Raw genomic sequence first — 17,688 nt, 5'->3', positions numbered from 1 at the left:
CAACTCATCAATCGTATCTTCCACATGGTTCACACAATCCAAGAAAATAAACTTGTCAGCTCAGATTCATCGAATTCTTGATCTTTCTCATAATACTGACACTCAACATTAACAGGCTTCTGATGCTCAACACATACTGCGTTGCTTGACATCCACTATCAAAACACTGGGCATGAACTAAAGTTTACTAGTGCTTGACATCAACTAATATTTACTCGGCTTACACTAAAATTAAGTTTGCTCGGCTCCAACTAATTGTCTACTCGACTTGCACTATCTTTGCTCGACACCTATTGTCCACTCGGTCAAACTTGGCAGACAAACTTCATTTAACTTATTCTTCTAAACTTGCTTAGTGTAACCAACCTTTGCAACCTTAAGTAGATTATTAATGCACTATAATATTGTTGTCTTAACTGATTCTTGTACTCCTTTTCATATCATAACTCAACCTTTCCTCTAGGTGCTATTGTTACCTCATTTGATCAAATCCTCTTCATCATCAAACAAATAATAATACTTAAACAATATAAGTGATTGTTTTACTAGCAAGTAATAGGTTTGACATCAGTGACAAAACAATAATTGAATCACATTTATCAATATGTTTTCAACAAAATGTTATATAGTTATATTTGTCTATAATTATAATTGTAATAATAAAGTACTTTTTTATAATTATATAAATAATTACTAATTGTTAACTATAAAGTATGATTAATCTAATATTAATTTTTATTTTAGCGATAAATATAATTATTGATATATATTTTCTATTGGATATATATATCATATTGTACTAGTATATTATAAATAAATTATAATACTAGAATAATGATATTTTAATAATAACAATATTTCTAAAAAAATGTACAATATAAGTGTATATTATATTTTTAACATTATAAATTGAATGACAAAAAATACATTCTAAAAAAGTATAATAGTTAAAAGTAAAAAAATATAAACTAACTTATTTACATTTATCAATATTAAATATTAATAAATCACATTTAGATTTTGAAAAAAAATCTTATAAAATATTAGTTTTACAATCCATGGAATCCAAAAATTATCACAATAGTATAGTAATGCCTAGTATTTGGGAAAATTTAAGCACTTAGTTAATATATTAAATGTTATGGTAAACATAAATGTAAATATTGACAAAAGATAACTTAAATTTACAAATAAACTAATTAAACTTGTAGTATGATAATTTCATAAAAAACAAAAGGAATGCTAATAAAGCCTTGATAAACTAAAAACTTATCCAATCTTGAATATGAGAAAATGTATTTGAATGAGAAGATTGATTTATTGTGAAAAATAATAAACCTAATCTTTGTTCATTTTTTCATTTGTCAAAATAATTGAAAGCTAATATTATAAAATAGATAATATGTCATTTATAAAGTATTATAAAATAAATATGTCATTTATTTTTCTAAACCTCAAATAAGATTTTCAAATAAAAGAATATTATTGTAATATTCAAATTAATGTTATATATTATAATAAATAAATAATTAACTTGGAAAAATTAACATAAATTAAGTTTTGTAAAAAAAATCTTATAATAAGAAATTAAAGCTTTAAAAAAGTTTAAAACAAACAAATATTAAAAAACTTTCTATTATTTTAAACTTCTATTTAATTGAGCTTAAAATTAGATGCTTCAGATGGTTAGTCATGTTGGACAAGCTGCCTATTAAGAGAAATTTATCTAATTCTACTATTTGTAATTTATGTAGAGTTCTAAAACTGTTAGACATATTCTTTTAGATTGTACTTTTGCTGAAGAAATATGGAGAATGTTTGGCATTGTTTATCCTATTGGTATCAATATTCTTGATATTATTACTGGTCATATTAATGGTCTTCCTAAAGATACCAATTTATTTTGGAATATATTGTTGTCTAACATTCTCTAGCAGATTTGGAAGTGCAGGAACGAGGAAATGTACCAAGGTAAGCCGAGGGATCTTACTGAATCTTTTTCGAAAACTCACTTATTAAATTTTTTTTTTTGTAGGTGCAGGCTACTATGTTGATCGAGTGGGACAAGATGAGAAGGTTCCTTTATGATGGGCATGCTACTTTTTTTACTATGAGTTGAAGCATGGATACCAATGGCGTAGAACCTTGGATGATCTGCAAGCTTTTGAGCAAGCTTGCATTAGGCTGAACAGAGAAATTAGTAAGAAAGTTACTGCTAGAAAAGAAGAATTATTTAGGCTGATGCAAATTCAAGAACATAAAAGTATCATTTGGATGGAGGGTCCTTTAGGTTGGACTACTTGGGTAGTCAATTACTATGATGTTCTTAGTTAGATAGTCCTTCTCCTCTTTTTGTTATGTTGTCCAACTGATTATGTTCCTCCATAGTGAGGCTTGGCCTCCTTATTGATTTTCGCGGTGGTACTTTGGTTGCTTTGTATTTTTCTGAATCTCTTATATCTAATAATAAAAAATTTCTATTTAAACTTTAATTAATATGATATGTAGTCGAACAAATTTTGTCAATAACTAGTTAAGATAGATAGATAAATAAAAATTTAATGTCCACGAGGCTAAAAATAGCCTATGGGACAGCAAGACAACTCAAGCAGACTTAAGTAGCAATGTTCGTTATTTGTGCAGGATGATGATGAGTCCACCCAATTGCTCAATGTACTCTTCGTTGAATAGGTTATGCCAAGAATTGTCACATATAGTGTCCGCAAATTTATCTCTACCACTCTTGTAGGCCTCACATTCTAAAATAAAGTGCTGTTTAGTTTCCACTTTCCCAGAATTGCAGAATCTGCAAATTCTCTCTTCCCAAGCCTCCTTTGGCCTCTTCCAACGTCCAATCTCACAACGAAGTTGGTGAGAGTTGGTTCTCAGCTGAGCAATAAGAATTTTAGCCCTCCAAGAAATGTTGGCTCCTATGTATGCTTTTTGAAGTTGATCACAAGCGGGGTTGAACTCATTTATATAATATAATTTCTTCCTTTTGATCTCACTTCCCCAATTTCTCTTGTAGAATTTCTCCATGACAAAGACCTTTATTTATTTATTATTTGTGGGGCACATATTGAATTGAATATTCTATTTACTCATCCATTTGATGTTTTGTTGCATCCATGTCCTTTTTCACTTACATAGTGTGTCACTAAAGACAACTTTAGGCCATCTATCCTCTTCCATTTTTTCGATTCTTTTTAGATAGCTTAGAAGATGAACCATAGCAAATGCCTCAATAAGAGCAGCCCCCATTTCACTTAGCATGATATCATATGGAACAGTGCTTTTGATTTTAAACTTGCTTGTGATCAAGCGCTTTTGGATTCTTTCGATTTGTTTCCATTGTGCTATAGTAGTGTTGCTGGCCCATAATTCACTCCCGTAAAGAACAACTGGCAGCACAAGAAGACCGAACAAAGTTTGAATAGTTTTCCAATCCCACAACTCTGCTTCATGGCACCTATTCTGAAGAGCATTAAAAGCCTTCCACCCACCTAATATCCTTTTATACCTACAGCTAGACCAGCTTAGTTTTTTGTTGAAATCGATGCCAAGGTATTTATACTCTGCAACTTCTTCAAGAACACTTCCATTATAATAAAATTCATGTTGGTGTTATTTTTTATTATTAGAGAAAATCATAACCTTAGTCTTGCTAATATTGACCTGCATCCCCACCATTCCGCAAAAGCACTCAAGAGAAGATAGCTGATCTTGCAAACCACAAACAGATTTGGCAATTAAAATGAGATCGTCCGCATATATGAGCAGCTTTATAACAAATTCACCTAGCTGAATGCCTTCACCCTTTTGCATGTTTAACCACTCTTCCAGTTTGTCAATATATAAACCAAACAAAGTAGGAGATAAAGGCAGCCCTGTTTGATCCCGATATCGCTCCTAAAACATTCTGAAATGCCATATGAAGTTCTGATTTTAACTTTCACCTCTTCATACATCCTATGAACAGTAGCTCTGAGATGCATAGGAACCCCCAATTCTTCCATCCTAAACCAAAGCTTGTCTCTCGGGACGGTGTCAAAAGCCTTTTTAAAGTTGACAAAGTAACAAAATACCTCTTCCTTTTTCTCCCACTCTTTTTCAATAATGTGTCTCAAAGTGACATAGTTATCCACTGTCGAGTGCTTTGGCCTAAAACTAGCTTGCCCTTTAGCACGTTTATGATTTTCTTCTGCCCATTTGCTGATCCTAGTTTCTATCATGCTGCCAAAAAGTTTAGCAAAGAGGGGATTGATCATTATAGTCTTGTAGTTGGAGGGATTGTTAACATCACCACTCTTAAAAAGTGGTATTGCAAGGTTGATTGTCCAATCTTTCGAAAACCCTTCTTGGCAAATTTTGTTGAAAATTTCAGTGATGTGCGGTGCAAGAGTTTTCATACCCCACTTCAGATATTCTGCTTAGAGCGCAACAAGGTCTTTTGCTTTACCTCCACCTAACTTCTTAATCCCTGCCTCTATCTCTTGTACAGTGAAAAAATTTGTATCATCATTGACCAAAGGTGGCTGTCCCATTCCACCCTCTTGTTCATAAAGTTTCTTAGCATATTCAAACCATTGGGTGGCAATAATATTATTATTTTCAATTTATTTTCTCCTTGATTGGAGTTCTTTCCAAAAACGTTTGAAATTATTTCTGCCCAAGAAAATTAGCTCCTCTCTCTTTGTGAACATAAAATCAAATTTTTTCTTCTTTAAGATCTGTTTGTAGGCCTTAATGTCAAACTCAATGCAATAGTGCATGCCTCAAAATATAATATCCTTAAACTATCTTAACCTCATAAACGTATAATTTTCTTTTCATTTTCACTGTCAAAACCCCATTGTTTTTTTTAGCTTTTCATTTTCATTATCAAAATCCCAGAGTTTGTAACCTTTCACTGGCAACGCGTGGGACGCATTTCGCGAGCATTAATCGAAGAGCAGCAGCTCAGGCGGCCGCCTCCACGCCTTGCCATTGACCGAGAAATGGAAGCAGTAATTTGGAAGCGGCCATGCGTGTTGGCGCTGAAGTCCTGCGGCCCTTTCGCCACATGCGGTAGCAGGGGCACTTTCGGCTTCAGAAATGGTGGAAGAGCGCCTCAGAGGACGTTTATTTTGCGTGTCATCAATTCCACAGGTAGCGGAGCGGTAGTGGCGAGACCTTCCTCAGCGCGCAAATATAAAAAGAGTGAAGGTGTTGATAGAAAGCTTGCTGCTCTTAGGCAACTTTTTCACAAGCCGGGTCTGCAAATGGATGCTTACATAATCCCCTCGCAGGACCCTCACCAGGTTTTAACCTCCTAGTTCTAAATTTTACTATATTTTCACTGGAGCTTTCTTCTCGTCCTAAAATGGTGACATTTTTAATGCAGATTTCTACAGCATCAGCCTGAAATACATATTTCTGAACTGAAAACTGTACTTTGTATCTGTGTTCAAATGCTTAAACCTGTCCTATTGCGATGAGAAGTACATAAATATAGACGGAATAAAGCAGTAAAAATCTAACTGTATTTTATATGGCGAGATGACAGCAAAGCAACTTAGAATGCCTTTGAAAAAAGTGCATAACAAGTAAAACCATCTGTAGAATTATCTGCAATACAAATTTTTGGACTAAAAAGGTCGGCTGACATCAAAGCAATTTAGAGAGTCTCTGAAAACAGTGCATTCCAAATAATATCTTAAACCGTTTCTTTCATTTCAAGATAAGCCACTTTCTTAAAACATTGCGTAGTTGAATCTGAGGGAAATATGTTTTTTTAAACAATAAGATAAATGTAAAAGAAATGATAGGTTTTAATTACTAAGAATTCAGCATTAATAACTTAAGATAAAATGAAAATATAATTACTATAAAAGTATATACAATTGCTTGTTAGATGCATGCACTTATTGATTAATATTTAAGTGTCTCACAATATGAAAATAGAGATATAATATTAAACGATCTCAAATTCTCTAGGTCGAACATTCATGCATCAAAAAAGCTTTCTGGTTTTAAATTGGTTTTGTTAAATATACTGTATTTGGTAACTATGGTTTTTTTTTTGACTCTGCATTAAGAGTAAACTGGCTTTTCAGATTTTTAAACTTTTTAAATCTATCCAGATGCAACGGTGTTAAATTATCTTTGACTATGTGAGTTTGTGCTCATTACAGTTCCCCAACCAGCTTTCTGAAGCATTATTCCATGTTCTCAACTCCCCCCAAAACCCTTCTAATGGTAGTAGTCTACCTTAGAGGAAGCTGCTGCCAGGGCTTTTCCAGTCCCTCCTTAAAATCTTATTTGAGAAAATTGTGCTCCAGTTCTCTCATCAATCTCTTATCCTTTATGAGGTTTAAAAAATAGGCCAACAAGGAAGACAAATCCAAGTACACTCTTCTGCAATTAGAGTCCTTATAAATAGCTAGCCATAAGACCTCTTTCGTCTACCAGTTTAGTAGTTCAATTTTTCATCTGATATTTTCTTGAGACTCAGGTCTGAAATGAGCCCATGGAAAGCCATTATCTTATATCTGCTACCAAGGGCGCCGAGGTTTATCATGAAGTAGACCTAACAAATGAGTTTAGAATAAACTGAGAGAAGAAAGTATTTGAACGTGACAAAACTGCCCCCAGAACAACTTGTTCAATTAAATATCTTACAAATGTGTTGATGTGCAAGAAGTGGCAGAAAAAAAAACTCTGAAGAAATGAAAGTGCAGGTTCTTTTTCATCAGACATTCTATCGAAAGTTTAGCAACTTTAATATTTTTGCTCACTCTAACAATTATTGCTACTCCTATGCCGAAATTGGCCAAGAAACCTGCCACTCTATTTGTTTTTCTATAACAGTGCTTGAAATAGAGAGAACCCAGAACAGGTCAGTCTTCTCTAAGAATGTTCTTTAGTTTCCGAATAGCAGATCCTATTACGAGGTAATTGGTAAATACTTGCTTATTAATAACAGAGACCGAGAGGTCAATTTATACAAAAGGAAGAGACGATGTTTCCTTAGGAAACGATCGTAAAGAATAGAAACATTCTATTCCAGAGAAAGCAAAAAACGAAAGCAAACTAAAGCTAAAGATATTTACAAGATAACCATTAACTAATAATAGACGTCTTATCTATTATTGTAATACCCTCCCTTAATGGTTAATCTATCTAACACACCAAGCTGTCCTCTGAATTTGACAAACTTATCAGGACCAAGAGGCTTGATGAGAATGTTTGCAGTCTGATCTGAGGTAGGAACATACTGTAGATCTATAGTCCCGTCTTCAACCAGCTGTCGTATGTAATGACAATGAACATCCACATGCTTGGTTCGTTCATGGAAGACTGGATTCCGTGCTAACTTGATAACGCCTTCGTTATCAACAAACAGAGTAGTCGGTCCTGCTGGTGACATCTTCATATCCCCAAGCATCCGACGAAGCCAGACAGCTTCACATCCTGCCTTAACAGTCCCTCTGTATCCAGCCTCTGTAGAAGAGAGAGAAACTGCCTGCTGCTTCTTGCTGGTCCATGTGACTGCACCGGATCCCAAACTGAACACATATCCAGATGTTGACTTTTTATCATCAACAGAGCCTGCCCAATCTGAATTTGTGAACCCACTAAGTTTAGGATTAGAACTCCGAGAATACAGAAGTCCGAAATCAGAAGTGCCCTTCACATAACGAAGCACACACTTTGCTGCCATCTAATGATCAGCCTTAGGAGCTGTCATAAAGTGTGAAATGTAGCTGACTGCGACGCTGATATCAGGCCTAGTAGCAGATAGGTAGATGAGGCTGCCTACTAGTTGCCTATACGTAGTATCATCAACGGAAGGAGAATTAGAGTTGGCTGATAACTTGAGACTTTTCTCCATAGGTGTAGGTGCAGGTTTGCAATCCTGCATTCGGAATTTGTCTAACAAGGCCCTGGCATATTTGGACTGAGAGATGAATATACCAGAAGACTGTTGCCAAACTTCAACACCTAAGCAATAATGCATGAGCCCAAGGTCAGTCATATCAAAAGACTGGCATAAGTGTTGTTTGATTCCCTGAATCAAAGATGCCGAACTGCCAGTGATGATCAGATCATCCACATAGATAACCAGAAGGATGATGTCACTGTCAGTAGTCTTGATGTACAGATTTGAGTCTGAAGAACTCCTCTTGAAGCCTTGATCACTGAGGTACGTATCAATCTTGATGTACCATGCCCGAGGGGCCTGCTTCAAACCATAAAGAGCTTTTACCAATCTAAGAACCTGATGGTCTTTACCAGCAACCTTGAAACCAGGAGGCTGCGTCATGTAGACCTCTTCATGGAGATCACCATTCAGGAAAGCACTCTTTACGTCCATCTGATGGACCTTCCAGCCAAACTGTGCTGCCATGGCTAGGACTAATCTGATGGTGCTCATCTTTGCAGTAGGAGCAAAGGTCTCCTCATAATCAATGCCCTGACGCTGAGAAAAGCCCTTTGCCATTAAACGAGCTTTGTACTTATCCAAAGTACCATCTGATTTGTATTTGATTTTGTAGACCCATTTGCAGCTAATGGGTTTCTTCCCTGGGGGAAGATCAGAAAGGACCCAAGTGTTGTTTTTCAGCAGGCTCTGGTGTTCAGATTGCATGGCCTGTTCCCACTCTGGAATTCCTTTAGCCTCGGAATATGTTTGAGGTTCAAACACACTGTGAATGTTGGCCATAAGAGCGAAGTTAACAGAATCTATAGTTTTGCTCTTTTTCCGAGTAGTTCTCCCATCAATGAGCTCATCATCATGAAGATCAGCAAGTGTCTTAGCCCACCACTTAGGTCGGAGAGGAGAATGACCAACAGTAGTACTAGGAGATGCTTGATCAGCAGGATCCTGATCAGAAGAATCTGGATCAAACTCAGGTGAAGCATCTTCAAAACGAGGTGATTCTGCAGGAGAAGCCAGAGGTGGCTGTACAGGTATCACTGGCAGGACTGGAGCTGTAGGAGCTACTGGAGCCCTCCCATCAGGTGGACCTAATGGAAGTCGAACTCCCAAATCATGAACCTGCATAGGCTGGTCTGCTGGATCAGGAACAGGAGAAACAGGCATGAATAGTCCTCGCTGCTCATCAAAGACTACATCGCGGCTGTATATGAGACGAGATGTCTCAACATCAATAAGGCGGTAGGCTTTGTGAAGACTGCTATATCCAGCAAGCATCAGTTTCTGACTCTTGGCATCCAACTTGGTGCGTGAAGCAACAGGGATCCAAACAAAAGCAAGAGAGCCAAAAACCTTCAGGTGATTGATTCTGGGCTTGCGACCTGACCAGGCCTCTTCCGGAGTTTTACCTTTGACTGCCACTGTGGGTGACCGGTTCAACAGATAAACTGCAGTGTTAACTGCTTCTGCCCAAAAACGCTTCGGAACATGTCTGTGTTCGAGCATGGAACGAGCCATCTCGGTGATTGTCCTGTTCCGACGTTCAACTACACTATTCTGTTGTGGCGTGTGGGGTGTGGTGAATTGGCGTTGGATGCCATGTGTATCCAAGAAGCTGGAGAAAACATTAAAACAAAATTCCCCCCCATTGTCTGATCTAAGAGTAATAATAGATTTTCCAGACTCTTTTTCAACTAAGGGTTTAAACTTCTGAAATACAATAAATGCATCGGGTTTCTTTTTAAGGAAATACACCCACATTTTTCTACTGAAATCATCTACAAACAACAAAAAATACCTGTACCCAAGAACAGAAGGAGTGGCCATAGGGCCGCAGATATCAGCATGAACAAGCTGAAGTACTTGAGAAGCTCGCCAAGAATCGCCACTGGGGAAAGGTGTGCGATGTTGCTTCCCAGCCTGACATGTGTCACAAACTCCAAGCTGTTGGGTTTGAATCTCTGGCAAACCAAGAACAAGCTCATCCCGAGCAAGTTGTGAGAGATAATGCACATTTAAGTGCCCATGTCGCTGATGCCAAAGTGTGCTGATGGAAGATCGTCGAGCAGCCATAGCTAAGTCCTGAGAATCACCAGAATCAGTAAGTCTGAAAAGACCATGATCCTCAAGACCAACTGCAATAGTAGACTTAGTCGCCCGATCAGTGATGGTGCACTGATGTGAACTGAAGGTGACTGCCAAGTGTGGAGAATGTCGCAGCAACTGACTGACCGAGAGTAGATTTAGTTCCATCCCTGGAACGTAGTACACATCAAGGAATATGAGCTTCCTCCCAACAGACTGAATTTGAATGTTGCCTTTACCAACAATCGTGTACTCTTCTCCACCACCAAAGATAACAGAATTTGAATAAGGCTGGTAGTCAATAAACCAGTCTCTGCGGTGAGTGAAATGTCGAGACGCACCTGAATCAATGTACCAGGCAGATGACTGCACATGATTTGCAGGTCTTTTAGCCATGAAGGCATAAAAGGCAGATTTCGCCTGCTCAGTGTGCTCTGCACTGTTCGCTTTGGGTTGCGAACCTGATTACTTAGACTGGGCAGCTAAGCGTTTCCGACATGCAACCTTCATGTGACCATACTTGTGGCAATAGTTGCATTGAATGTTCTTCTTTTTGGTACCATCGGATGCTGGAGCAGAAGACTTCTGCTGAGATGATTGCTGAAACTTGCCCTTATCCTTCTGAAAGGATTTCGCAGCAAAGGCTTGCTCAGTGGAGGTGGAATTGGAGCTGCTACCGAACTGTTGTTTCCACCGATCTTGTTGAAGTAGCAGGGTGCAGAGATCAGTAAACTTTAGATCAACACCAGTAGATGTGATGTTGAGAGTCTCGATAAAATGCTCATAGGAATTTGGTAAACTCCGAAGAGTGATTACCACAATATCCTCTTCCTCCATCTTGCGACCGATGGCAAGTAACTGATCGCGGATTTCCTGAATCCGATTCAGGTGTGCCTGGAGCGAGGTGCGCTCATCCATGACAATAGAAAACAGAGTGTTTTTCAGAAAGAAGGCTCTGCTCTTGTCGGAAGTCTCATGAAGACCTTTGAGATGTGTCCAGATTTTGGCCGCTGTCTTGCCGGATGGAATCTGAGAAAGCTGGTCATCAGCTACGGATAGTTTGAGAAGCATTACTGCCTCTCGATTATTCAGATCCCATGTATCTTGATCAGGACCCGGAGAAGTCGGACGCTGCGTAACACCCAGAACAAGTTGATCGGTGTTTCGATATTCGAAGATTGCGATGATGCGCTACTTCCAGGTTCCATAATTGCGACCATTGAATTTGGAATTATGCTCGAGCAGAATATTTGTCAGAGATGCCATGGCATGTTTTTCAATGAAAAACTATGAAAATCTGTGAAGGCACGTTCTTCGAGGCAAAAATATGGAAGACCCAGAAGAATCAGAGAATGACCCAGAAGAGAGCTTGAAAAACCCAGAAGGAATTTGCTGTCATTTTTTGAATCCGCTGGCTCAAAAATTGAGGCACAAAAATCGAGGCACCCAGAAAAAACGGACAACCCAGTTGAGCTCTCGAAGAACCCACCAAGAATCTGCAAACAAAATTTTTTTTCGACCCCAAAAATTAGGGTTTCGAAAAAAAAGGCCCTAGCTGAAAAAAGCTTGAAAAAATTTCAGATTTCTTGATGAAAAATGGTCAAATCTGCTTCCCAGCAAATGATTAGAGACTGAGACGTTGCAAGACAGAGTGTGACCTCCAAATGATGGCGGATTTGCAAAGGTTTGAAAAAAAAAAATGCAGAGATGCAATTTGCAGACCCGTAATTCGGGAATTTCTCCAAGCAGAAAACCCTAGGTGGGTTTTGGAGAATTTAACTGAAATAATTTTGGAAAAATTTAAACAAATAATTTCAAGAAGAAATTATAAATTTTTTCGAAAAAATTTAAGTATTTAGCTCTGATACCATATTACGAGGTAATTGGTAAATACCCTCTTATTAATAACAGAGACCGAGAGGTCAATTTATACAAAAGGAAGAGACGATGTTTCCTTAGGAAACGATCGTAAAGAATAGAAACATTCTATTCCAGAGAAAGCAAAAAACGAAAGCAAACTAAAGCTAAAGATATTTACAAGATAACCATTAACTAATAATAGACGTCTTATCTATTATTGTAATAGATCCTCTATATCTAATAGGGTTGCAGCTCTAAGTTACTGAATCAAAATTGAAATCAGAATTAGAATCATGGGGATGATTGGCTGGCACAGCCAAAATGATTTGGGTATTGGGTAAAATTATTACTCAAATAAGTGATAAATATTTGAATGAATTAATGAATGAACAAGACGTTCATTTACAGTTTACAAAGAGACAATGTTTCTATCATGAAACGATCATTAGAATTAAAATAAGATAAGATACATTTATTAATGTCCAATGGAAGACCAACAAGTGGGTCCGAGGAACTACAAAAGCCTGGCCAAAGGAAATCCAACAGCAGGAGCACCAAGCAGTATCTGGGAAGGAATAAAACAACAAAAACAAAACAAGGAACTGAAAAGAAACTGAGCTGCCCCACTAGCATTCCCAAGCAGCAGAGAAGAAATGTAGAACCTAAGGATAGGCCTTACGGTAGGAAGAGACCGAAAGCTGTCGCCAAGAATCTTTGAGCGTAAGTGAGGAGGAAGCTTGCAGCAATGTGGAGGAACTGCGAGGATGCATGATCTAGGGGGTCCTTGAAGGAGGATCAAGAGACCACTTGGTTCCTTGTGTTGGGGAGACCAATGTAAAGAATGAGGTGATGAGATGGTTTGGGTGCAGTCTCGTGTGCAAATGCTGCTGTAAAGAGTAGTCCTAAAGCCTCAAAGCCTCCTAAAAATAGAGAGCAAAGCACCTTTGGTCTGCGTATCTAAAAAAGTAGGGAAGAGACTGAGTCTCTCTGGAAAAACAATAGAATCTCCCTCTCATCTCATAGTATTGGGGCAACAAAAACTAAAGTCTTTGTCTCCACGACCCCCATATTGCAAAGCAGGTAGACCTTGTCATCCCTCGGCAAATGATGGTCCAAATGATGCGGAGTCTGTGAGAACCCGCTCAAATGAGCCAAGAAAGATACAAAGCACATGTGACCAATTGCGAGACAGATAGGAGGGGCGAACAATGATACCATTTTGAATATCCAAAAAGTGCTCAACATAAAAAGCTATTCTTGGGTGTAACCCCCCTGGGAGGTTGACGCAAGTAATGAGGATGTATTGTCTATAGATATCTATCTTGATGTGTTTGTTTAGCTCTTGATGAGGTGGTAATAGATGAGTGGGGGTATCCAATGAGTATTGATAAGGAGGAAGGTGATCGATGTCAATCCCCACAGTCCCCAGAAGAGCCGAAGCCTGAGAAAACCAACAATGAGACCTCCCATGGGGTCCAAGTGAGCAATACCCTTAGAGGAGCAGTAGGCAAGGTAGGAGTATCTATGGTGCTTCTTCGAGGAGTTCACGAAACATCGTAGGTGATGTAAGAACTTGACCAAGTCAAAGATGGTGCCAAACCTAAATGTATGGGCCCCAAACTCGGCTTGGGCAATACTATGTGGAGTAGTTTACCAACGATGGATAATGTATCGAAGAAAAAGTGTTTGAACTTTCTCAACCAAGGCCTAATCAGACTTTAGTAAGGAGGTCCCCCAAACCACAGAACCATAGAGCATAGTCGGTCTAATCAAATTATCCATAAGAGTCAACTTGGACGCTATGTCCTCAAAGTGATGCCTAAAACACTATCTCAAAACAAGGGCCAAGGAGTCATGCCCTTTGTTGATATGAGGTTGAAGCATAGGTCTCATGCTGAAACAAGGGCCAGAGAACTTGACGCCTAGATATTTGTAGGACGGCAAGATCTCAATCTCTGTACCCTAGAAGAAGTGGAGGTGAGAGGCCCTGAGACAGTTGAAGACCATCACCTTGGTCTTGTTAGAATATATAGTCCACTAATATAACTGAGAGGGGGGGGGGGGGTGAATCAGTTATCCAACTAAGAATACAATTATCAACCTTAAACAATCTTAACCATATGAGTAATATAAATTGAAACCACAACAAGATACTCATACGCAATAACACCAGATATCTTAACTAGGGAAACCATTGATCAGAGGGAAAACCCCGGTGGGGATGATACCCACAAGATGATGTACTAATATAAATATTCCTTGTTAGAGGATAGACCCTATTAGGAGTCTGTTACAACATTCAGTACATATGAGTCCTTGTTAGGAGACTTTGAATCCCTATTAGGAGATTCAAACTTCGTTAGGAGTTGTGGAAGACAGTTGGATCCACTGCCCAAACAACTTCAAGGGCAAGGCCAATGAACCCACTGCCCAAATGATCTCTATATTATTCCTTGCAGAATAATAGTATAGTATTGTACTATTCCTTCCTCTTTCTCCATCCTAACAACCGGACCTCTACTTCTAATCTTGTAACCAGATGACAAATCTCGCATCCAATAATCCCTTGGATCGCTTACACACATTCAGTAAGTACTTTGCTTCTTTTTGCACTTCGCACTTCAACAACGATCACAATACTTGAATACACTTTCCACACTTTACAATCAAGGAAAACATCTTTCCTTTATACCATATCTTCATAATAATTCATTAAGTCGGCCTTGAGGCTTTCCCAGTTAATTATAATAAGATAATTAATTAAATACAATTACAATAGCATTGTCGGCTCACAGTCTATACAAAACTTCATACGTGCGATACTAAGGCTCGCGTACTTGCTGACGTCAGCAGCTGACTGTCCTCTATCACTGCGCATCTCTTCATTACATCTCAGATGTAAGATAGCCAACAACCATCAGGAACTGCTTTTCCAATACTCTGTTTCTGAACTGCTCTATGTAAATTAGGTACATCTTCCGTATGTCTTCGATTTAGACTCTGTGCCTTGACCACGTCATCAGAACACTGTGCCAAACATGTCTGTAACTCCACATCACCAGACAATCAAACCATTGTCCGTACCATCAAGATCTCTGTCTACTACTCAACCAGTCTTTACAGAAACCATGCTATGTTGACATCAATGACAAACACAGTCATGAATGCAACATTTCAATACTCTCCAATGCTTTGGATACCCCCAAAGTAGTATCATCAACAATCATGCTAACAATTTCCCCCTTTGGCATTGGTGACAACATAGATGAAAAACATCTACCGAGTAATACTTTGCTGCTACTTCTGTTCTCATCTTCTCAAATCCTCTCTATCAAGCAAGTTTGAAATCCTTTGGATTTAGAGACTGGCATCAACTGTCCACACACTAAAAATAATCTCAAACACAACAGATGCACACATTTGCATACTCCTTAGACATCAATTGTTTACTTCACACTAAACAATTCACAATACATTAGGTGCACATTCTTGCTTCTTTTCACGAATCTTTCTAAATCTCTCTAAAAGATATCTCTCCCCCATACTTAGGAGATGCTCTCCCCCATACTTAGGAGATGTTTTACATGCATATTCTCCCCCATTGACAACAATGTCAAAGACCTCAAACACATGCAAAAAATATCAATTGTTACATACGAATTGTTATAACTACTTCAACTCTTCAACCAGCTCAAATGTCCAAAGACACTGTTCAATACCAAATACCAAGAGTCTTCAATGACTCAGTACATACCAGATACTCCCCTATATAGGAAGCATTAACATTTAGTCTAGGCTTAACAACAGTGCTTTGTACCACTGGATTGATGCACTCTCTGCATCATCTACTCAGAATTAGGCATGGGCATAAACCAAGCATACCTCTCAAGTACTCAAATGTATTTTTAGGAAAAGGCTTCGTAAAGACTGCAATTTGGATCTTTAGTACTTACATACTCCAATCTAATCTCCTTTTTTGTTGCTTTCTCTCTCAGCACATGATACTTAATAGATATATGTTTAGTCTTAGAATGCAGTACAGGATTCTTAGACATACTCACTGTACTTGTGTTATCACAGTAAATGATAACAGGTTCTTCAAACTCAATTCTGATATCCTCCAGCATTTGCTTCATCCACATAACTTGATTATAGTTATTTGCTGCTGCAACATACTTTGCCTCAGCAATACTTTGTGAAATACAATCTTGCTTCTTGCTTAGCCAAGAAACCAATCTTCCTCCAAGAAAGAATGCTCCACCACTGGTGCTCTTTTTGTCATCCATACTGCTTGCCCAATCCACATCAGTATATGCACATAGAGTGAAATTGCTCGATTTGGTATACCAAATTCCATAATCAGATGTCCCTTTCAAATATCTGAATATTCTCTTCACTGCTGCAAAATGATATTCCTTAGGATTAGCTTGAAATCTAGCTACAATCCCAACTACATTTGCTATATTTGGTTGGGTGTGGATCAGATATTGCAAACCTCCAATCATGGATATGTGCTTCTTCTGCTCTACTGTAGGTGTCTCATCTTTGTTGGATAACTTGTGACCAATTATCATAGGTGTACTAACAGGTTTACAACTTTCCAAACCAAACCTTTTCAACAAATCTTTCAAGTACTTAGCTTGTGAAATGAAAATACAATCACCGTTCTGTACAATCTGCAATCCTAGGAGAAACTTCATTTCTCCTATCATGCTCATATCAAACTCATTCTTCATTTCTTCAGCAAATCTATCACTTGCTTCATCATTACCTCCAAAAATGATGTCATCAACAAATATTACAATAATCAGCAAACCATTTTCAATTTCTTTCAAATACAAGTTATTGTCTACCGTACCTTTAGCAAATCCAAACTTTGCCAAATATCTGTCCAACCTTGCAAACTAGGTTATAGGTGCTTGCTTTAGACCATATAACATTTTCTTTAATCTGCATGCCATGTCTTTATCTTCTGATAAAGGAAAACCTTCAGGTTGCTCAATTTATACCTCTTCTTCAAGTTCTCCATTCAGAAAGGCTGATTTAACATCCATCTGATAAACCTTGAACTTCTTATTTGCTGCATAAGCTAGGAACATCTTTACCACTTCCATTCTAGCTACAGGTGCATATGTCTCCCCATAGCCAATGCCTTCTTACTATGAATATCCCTTGCATACAAGTCTAGCCTTGGCCCTCACAACTTTGGCTTGCTCATTCATTTTGTTTCTGAACACCCACTTGGTTCCTATCACACTCTTGTCTTTAGGTCTAGGAACTGACTCCTATGTATCATTCTTCACTAACTGATCCAATTCTTCCTTCATTACTTGAATCCAATGATCATCTTTAACTGCTTCATCGGCGCTCTTAGGGTCAACTTGAGATATCAGACATATCTCCTCATTCACTCTGTTCCTTGTCATCACTCCTTTGTCTCTACTTTTAATTATCTGCTCAGGAGGGTGATTCTTTGTTAGATTCCTATTAGGATAGGAGTTGACATCTCAACTCTTATCTCTTCTCTTGGTTCAAATCTCTGGTCTCCTCTTTGCTTAACAGTTAGCACATGATTCTGCAAATCTTTGTTAGTCTCTATGAAAACTTCAGCATTCTGTCTAACAATTCCAATATTATCTTCTTCTCCATCCGAATTATAATCTACCATCTTTTCTTTAGTTCCAAACTTTTCATCAATCCTTACATTTGCACATTCAATTATTGTCTTAGTTCTATAGTTGAACCATCTATAAGCCTTGCTTTTCTTTGAATAGCCAAGAAACATACCTTCATCACTTCTTGGATCAAACTTACCAATGTCATCA

General features: G+C 38.0%; 1 protein-coding gene across 1 annotated transcript in view; it reads left to right on the top strand.

Annotated features, from left to right (window-relative positions):
* Positions 1-4,809: 4,809 nt before the first annotated feature.
* LOC149562327 (Metallopeptidase M24 family protein) overlaps positions 4,810-17,688 on the top strand; it is a 325,045-nt gene continuing 312,166 nt past the window's right edge. Inside the window, exon 1 of the mRNA XM_089825850.1 lies at positions 4,810-5,300. Within this exon, the coding sequence (XP_089681976.1) occupies positions 4,998-5,300 (303 nt within the window). The 5' untranslated portion in view covers positions 4,810-4,997. The remainder of the gene's footprint in view (positions 5,301-17,688) is intronic.

The sequence above is a fragment of the Cupressus sempervirens genome, chromosome 4 (assembly GCF_028749045.1).
Source record: "Cupressus sempervirens isolate cs-2001-9-10 chromosome 4, ASM2874904v1, whole genome shotgun sequence".
Taxonomy (NCBI): Eukaryota; Viridiplantae; Streptophyta; class Pinopsida; order Cupressales; family Cupressaceae; genus Cupressus; species Cupressus sempervirens.
This window is presented reverse-complemented; position numbering and strand designations above follow the sequence as displayed.